This window comes from Protomyctophum parallelum (assembly GCF_964188405.1).
Source record: "Protomyctophum parallelum genome assembly, chromosome: 8".
Lineage (NCBI taxonomy): Eukaryota > Metazoa > Chordata > Actinopteri > Myctophiformes > Myctophidae > Protomyctophum > Protomyctophum parallelum.
Genome location: NC_139703.1, coordinates 18,517,691 through 18,525,190, shown reverse-complemented (window position 1 = coordinate 18,525,190; position 7,500 = coordinate 18,517,691). Strand labels below are relative to the sequence as shown.

At 48.3% G+C, this 7,500-nt stretch overlaps 1 protein-coding gene across 1 annotated transcript in view; it reads left to right on the top strand.

Annotated features, from left to right (window-relative positions):
• LOC310862942 (calmodulin-binding transcription activator 1-like) overlaps positions 1–7,500 on the top strand; it is a gene marked incomplete at both ends in the record, with an annotated part of 95,458 nt that overhangs the window by 67,609 nt on the left and 20,349 nt on the right. The window contains 6 exons of the mRNA XM_083771065.1: positions 1–89; positions 2,751–2,935; positions 4,211–4,289; positions 4,955–5,225; positions 6,459–6,708; positions 7,070–7,279. The exon at positions 1–89 is cut by the window's left edge and continues 75 nt beyond it. Of these exons, the coding sequence (XP_083627191.1) occupies positions 1–89; positions 2,751–2,935; positions 4,211–4,289; positions 4,955–5,225; positions 6,459–6,708; positions 7,070–7,279 (1,084 nt within the window). The remainder of the gene's footprint in view (positions 90–2,750; positions 2,936–4,210; positions 4,290–4,954; positions 5,226–6,458; positions 6,709–7,069; positions 7,280–7,500) is intronic.

The following is a 7,500-nucleotide window of genomic DNA, read 5'->3' as shown; positions in this document are numbered from 1 at the left end:
ACCCCGGCTCGGAAACCATGGCAACCAAGGGCGGGGGAGGAGGAGGAGGAGGAGTGGAGGGGGGAGGAGCCAGTGACCACCAGCCTCAGGTGAGCACCTTTTCCTCACTGAGCGTTTTTCCATGTCTAAAATATGTCTAAATGTCCCGGTATAAAACCGGGTTAGAACTATAGTCTAAAAGTGTTTTTTTGGGGTTTTTTTGCAGTCTAGGTTTAGATTAGACGTTGAAACGACATCATAATATAGTAGCTTAACGGTATATTCAGTGATTGCATTTAATTAAATTATTATTATTATTATTATTATTATTATTATTATTATTATTTATATATATTTTTTTTTTGATAATTCTCCCTACTATAGAGTGTGCAGACCATAAGGAGTTCCTCCTTGTCCCCAGTGAGCCGCTGGGGTAAAAAAAAAACGTAGTTTCGGTTTTGGTGGCGGGTGAGAAAGCCTTCATCCAATCAGGAAAATAGGGGCCTTCGTCCAATCAGAATTTAGCGGCCTTGGCCTTGGTGTATCTGCTGTTGGCCTGTCGCGTGTCCCCCCACTGTAGTGTTACCGGGGCGGACCGGGGGGTTTTCCAAATCACACAAATCACTGAATGCTCCTCTGACATTGTCTCCTGTCTGAGCGATTTCAAGGGGGAGGGGATTAGAATTTCCCTCAACCAATAGCCATTGTTGTTGTTTTTCCCCTCCTTCCTCATGTGTGTTGCGCTGTGTGATGACGCTGAAAATGGGCCTCGGCGCTGATTGGTTGTTCGTTAGACCCACCACCGATTCTCATTGGATAATGCATTTTTGTACCGAATAAATGATAGGTTCACAGCACAACACCAGACCAAAAGATGCAGTTCACTCAGAGAGTGGGCGGGGTCTTTGGGCTGGATCCAGGCTACCTTTAACACTAATTATGCTAATGACGTGTCTACACGTCTTTAGAATCAAAACCACGGGATACCTTGGGACGCGTACCGTACGTACAGACATCTTTACCGTACGTACAGACATCTTTGGCTCTTTTTTTATTGATATCAAACCATTTTAATTTTTTTGGCCTCTCCTTCTTCAGCGATCTCCTTGTGTTTCACGCATGCGCACTGCCGTTCACTTCCTTGTTTATCGGCTGACTAAAGTCTCTCATAACTGTAAATCTAAGCCCTCTCCATGTTTCTGACCCAAAAGGACAATGTTCTGGCCCTCTCCATGGTTCTGACCAAAAGGACAATGTTCTGGCCCTCTCCATGTTTCTGACCCAAAAGGACAATGTTCTGGCCCTCTCCATGGTTCTGACCAAAAGGACAATGTTCTGGCCCTCTCCATGTTTCTGACCAAAAGGACAATGTTCTGGCCCTCTCCATGGTTCTGACCCAAAAGGACAATGTTCTGGCCCTCTCCATGTTTCTGACCAAAAGGACAATGTTCTGGCCCTCTCCATGGTTCTGACCCAAAAGGACAATGTTCTGGCCCTCTCCATGGTTCTGACCAAAAGGACAATGTTCTGGCCCTCTCCATGGTTCTGACCCAAAAGGACAATGTTCTGGCCCTCTCCATGTTTCTGACCAAAAGGACAATGTTCTGGCCCTCTCCATGGTTCTGACCCAAAAGGACAACGTTCTGGCCCTCTCCATGTTTCTGACCCAAAAGGACAACGTTCTGGCCCTCTCCATGGTTCTGACCAAAAGGACAATGTTCTGGCCCTCTCCATGGTTCTGACCCAAAAGGACAATGTTCTGGCCCTCTCCATGTTTCTGACCCAAAAGGACAATGTTCTGGCCCTCTCCATGGTTCTGACCCAAAAGGACAATGTTCTGGCCCTCTCCATGGTTCTGACCCAAAAGGACAATGTTCTGGCCCTCTCCATGGTTCTGACCAAAAGGACAATGTTCTGGCCCTCTCCATGGTTCTGACCCAAAAGGGAAAGTCAATTTGCCAAACCGTGCTTAGACACGACAAGGAAGAGGATGGTCCTGCCCGAGTATTTTGCACTCATGTCATGTCCTGTTAGCTCACATCTACTGTACTGTTAGCTCACATCTACTGTACTGTTAGCTCACATCTACTGTACGCTTAGCTCACATCTACTGTACGCTTAGCTCACATCTACTGTACTGTTAGCTCACATCTACTGTACGCTTAGCTCACATCTACTGTACTGTTAGCTCACATCTACTGTACGCTTAGCTCACATCTACTGTACGCTTAGCTCACATCTACTGTACTCTTAGCTCACATCTACTGTACGCTTAGCTCACATCTACTGTACTGTTAGCTCACATCTACTGTACTGTTACCTCACATCTACTGTACTGTTAGCTCACATCTACTGTACTGTTACCTCACATCTACTGTACTGTTAGCTCACATCTACTGTACTGTTAGCTCACATCTACTGTACTGTTACCTCACATCTACTGTACTGTTACCTCACATCTACTGTACTGTTAGCTCACATCTACTGTACTGTTAGCTCACATCTACTGTACTGTTAGCTCACATCTACTGTACTGTTACCTCACATCTACTGTACTGTTGGCTCACATCTACTGTACTGTTAGCTCACATCTACTGTACTGTTAGCTCACATCTACTGTACTGTTGGCTCATCTAAAATACACTGTGGAATAATCCCCGGGCCTTTGAACGCTGGTGGTTATACACGCACGCATGCACGCACGCGAGCACGCACGCACGCACGCACGCACAGGTTTTAAATCAATCTCCTTTCTTCTCTCTCTCTCGCAGCTCTCCCCCGAGCAGGGTTCGTTCGAGGGCCGCGTGGTGGTGGTGTGTGAGAAGATGATGTCCCAGCCGTGCTGGGTCTCCTCCAACCAGCTGGTCCACACCAAGAGCTCCCGAGGGATGACCCTCCTGCACCTGGCCGCGGCGCAGGGCTACGCCGGACTCATCCAGACGCTCATACGCTGGCGGTGAGTCTACACTTCCTAACCATCTGTCCATTGTACCAAGACATCAGAGACACATACTGTCTGTCCATTGTACCAAGACATCAGAGACACATACTGTCTGTCCATTGTACCAACACATCAGAGACACATACTGTCTGTCCATTGTACCAAGACATCAGAGACACATACTGTCTGTCCATTGTACCAAGACATCAGAGACACATACTGTCTGTCCATTGTACCAAGACATCAGAGACACATACTGTCTGTCCATTGTACCAAGACATCAGAGACACATACTGTCTGTCCATTGTACCAAGACATCAGAGACACATACTTCCCACAGATTACAACCACACACGGAGGTTTTGAAAACATGACCAATGACAAAAAACACCCATATCTGCTGGGCGACGTACAACAATGTGCAAACACAGCAGCAAGATTTGTGAGTTGCTGTGATAGGAGAAGGATATCAAATGGAACACAACCATCCTAAAGACTAATCATTGTGTATATTCCTGCACTATACCTGCATCGAGTGATCTTGGTACATAGAATTTATTGAAGATTCTTACCTTCAAATGTACATCATTTTTGTTTTGATTGTAGTGCTGTATTGTTCTTTCTGCTTTGGCAATGTAAACGTATGTTTGAGACTGAGAACACGCACGGAAATGTTCCGCTTATCATCCTACCCGGTCTCACCCAAACACGGTGAATATAGAAATACATAGCCTAGAAACCCCAAAAGATCCATACATACGACACTGAAATCCTCCCCATAGACGATGACGGAGGAGCGCCGTCTCTACCCAACTTCACCCACGGGACAGAGACACCTCAGAGCCGCCCCTAGAGGGCAGCTAGTCGCCGTGTCGAGCGTTGCCAAGTTTCGGTAGAGCCGACTCAGCCCCGTCCGAGTTGTAACCCGATATGGACTGAATATGGACTGATACGGACCCGACCCAGCCACGGTGAAACAGCACTTCTGTACTGAACCCACCCAGCCAGCCCGACCCAGCCACGGTGAAACAGCATTCGCCGCTTTGCCTGTTTACACGGCGTTCTCAAAGATTTCCACTCTGGAAGGTGGTTTCACTTTGTTTTGCGTTTTCACCTCCTGAAAACACCGTTCTCGTGTAAAATGACATCAGCAAACGATACTTTGTTTTGCCGTTTTATATGAACACCATTCTCGTGTAAAGACCACCCTAAGCTATAAGCATGGTACTGTAACTGTACTACTGTAACGGTACTGTAACTGTACTGACATGTCGTTGTTCTGTCCTTCAGTACCAAGCATGCTGACAGCATAGACCTGGAGCTGGAAGTCGACCCACTTAACGTGGACCACTTCTCCTGCACCCCACTGGTAAGCCATCAAGTCTGTGTCTGTGTGTGTGCGTGCATGTGTGCGTGCATGTGTGTGAGTGTGAGTGTGAGTGTGAGTGTGAGTGTGAGTGTGTGTCAGTGTTGTTTTCGTCGACTAAAACTAAGACGAAAAATGTTCGTCGACTACCTTTTCCACTGAAGAAAACTAAATGGAAACTAAATTAAAACTGTGCTATGGTGACTAAAACTAAGACTAAATATACTGACAATTTCGCCAACAAATAAAAACTAGACTAAAATGTTAGGAAGGGACTATAGTGGACAAGAGATCCAGTATAAGTCATTTTACACTTGCATGCTGAAAACAGCAGATCTACAAGCTCACAACGCGTCGCAGCTTGTAGATCTGCTATTTTCAGCAAGTGTAAAATAAGTCATTACGACGGCAACAAGGCCCGCGAAAATACATTTTAGTCGACTAAATCACCTGTAGATTTAGTCGACTAAAATCGTATGACATTTAGTCGACTAAAACTAGACTAAACACTAGAACATTCCAGGTGACTAAAATGTGACTAAAACTAAGTGAAAACTATTCAGGAGACTATGACTAAAACTAAAATAGAAATTTGCTGCCAAAAACAACACTGGTGCGACTGTGACCTGTGTTCTCCCATGTCTCTCTCTCTCTCTCTCTCTCTCCAGATGTGGGCGTGTGCTCTGGGTCACACCGAGGCGGCCCTGGTTCTGTACCAGTGGGACCCCAGAGCGCTGGCCATTCCCGATTCGCTGGGCCGCCTGCCACTCAACATCGCTCGCTCGCGGGGCCACACCCGATTGGCCGAGCTTCTGGAGCAGCTGCAGCAGGCCTCCTCCCCGGCTCACAGTCAGAGCGCCGAGACCTGGATGGACAGGTGGAGCGGCCAATCACAGCCCAGTGGCCTGAGCAACAGCCCGCCTCCTAACTCAAACTCAGGTGATCTTCACCAATGACAACGCACGGTGCACAGACAACTGACCAATGACAACGCACGGTGCACAGACAACTGACCAATGACAACGCATGGTGCACAGACAACTGACCAATGACAACGCATGGTGCACAGACAACTGACCAATGACAACGCATGGTGCACAGACAACTGACCAATGACAACGCATGGTGCACAGACAACTGTTTTCTTTTTCTTTATCCTTGTAAGCATGCTGCCTTGGTGTTAAAGGGCCACTTCACCCCTTTTGCAACCAGATCTTATTTTGAAGTAGCCATTAGCCAACTACTTAAAGGACCACTTCACCACTTCAACCTATCTTCATTGCGAACGCAGTGAGCCACTTACTATGACAGCAAGGGCTGAATGTCTGTGTGTGTGTGTGTGTGTCACGCTGTTACACCACCCGCCCGCCACCAGAGGGCGCAGCTGTAGCACACACACACACACACACACACACACACACACACACACACAGGGCGCAGCTGTAGCACACACACACACACACACACACACACACACACACACACACACAACCACACACACATGAGCTGCGTTCGCTTCCCGCGTTTGCGCGTCTTACTTGTATAATAGGTCCTCACTAATAATCATGATAAAATGGCACGATTTTTTTCTACTCAGTCTGTGTCTCATAGGAGGGCTGTGGGCTGTGGGGTGAACTGCTCCTTTACACAGATCTCAAACAAATGTCCCCACAAGTATAGCAGAATATGAGGACCAAATGTCCCCTAGTGAAGTGTTCCTGTCCTCATTTAATAGTCCTTTAAGGCTGAACTTGCTCTGCACATGTCTGTGACATGTCTGTCACATGTCTGTGACATGTCTGTGACATGTCTGTCACATGTCTGTGACATGTGACAGACATGTCACAGACATGTGACATGTCTGTGACATGTCTGTGACATGTCTGTGACATGTCTGTCACATGTCTGTGACATGTGACAGACATGTCACAGACATGTGACATGTCTGTGACATGTCTGTGACATGTCTGCACATGTCTGTGACATGTCTGTGACATGTCTGTCACAGACATGTCTGTGACATGTCTGTGACATGTCTGTGACAGACATGTCTGTGACATGTCTGTGACATGTCTGTGACATGTCTGTCACAGACATGTCTGTGACAGGCGGGCGCGATGCTCATTTTTTGTCTTAGTGCCGGTTATTTACCCAGGGTCTCTGTGTCTGCAGAGCCGAGGCGAGCCAGGCGGGGCGAGGGCGGCCTCCAGGCCAACGCTCAGGGCTGGAGCCAGGCTAGCGGACCGGCCCGGGACCCCCAGAGCAACCAGGGGGAGCACGGAGGAGGAGGAGGACCCCCTCCCGCCAAGAGGCTGAAGCCCAGCCCTGACGCCCAGCAGCAGCAGCTAGCCAACGCCAACGTCACCGCCAACTCTGTCCTCCACAATGCCGTCCCGACAGACCCAGCCACGGCCACGCCCAGGTATAGGGATTAACCCCTTTTTGACCTGGGAACGATTCTGTAAAATGTCTTCTAAATCCTTAGTCTTACTAGACTTACTAAAAGTTTCTAAAACTTATAAATGTATATTTTGTCTCTGAGGCTTAATCTAGTAACGTCATTAAGCATGTTTACCTACACCCATCAACCCGTTGGGGTAAAGGGTTTGTTAGGACTGTTAGGACGTCAGATCCTCCATCCCGGCGTATACGATAAGAGGATAATTTCACGATAAATTGAAATCTCTTTCGATACCGTCATTGTGAGCATTCTTTCTTCTTTTCAACACGATAAACGATAATAAAGGATTAATGTGGTCTCATCACTAACCCCACCCCTCCAGGTCTCTTCTACCCAACACACCCGCCCAGCACACTGAGCCCTCCTCCTCCAATAACAACAACAACAACAGCAACAACCCCAGCTTTCGGAGCACGCCATCCCCTGTCGCCTCCTCCTCCTCCTCCTCCGGCCCCAACAGGCCTCCGCTCCGCCCAGCCACTCCGCTCTCTAACCTGCAGGCCAGGATCAGGGGGTCCGGAGGGGCCACCAGGTAGGGGACGTCACCAACCATCCATCAATATCATTCTGGAAGGCCCAGGCGGTGGCGTAACCGTCTGGGCACCCGACTGATAATCCAGTCGCAGTGTGCCGCGGGTTCGACTCCCGAGCCCGACACGGCCTTTACTGCATGTCACCCCCCATCTCTCTCCCGTTTCCTGTCAGCCTACTGTCTGTCCCGTCAAAAAACCAATAAAAGGCGTAAGCCGCAAA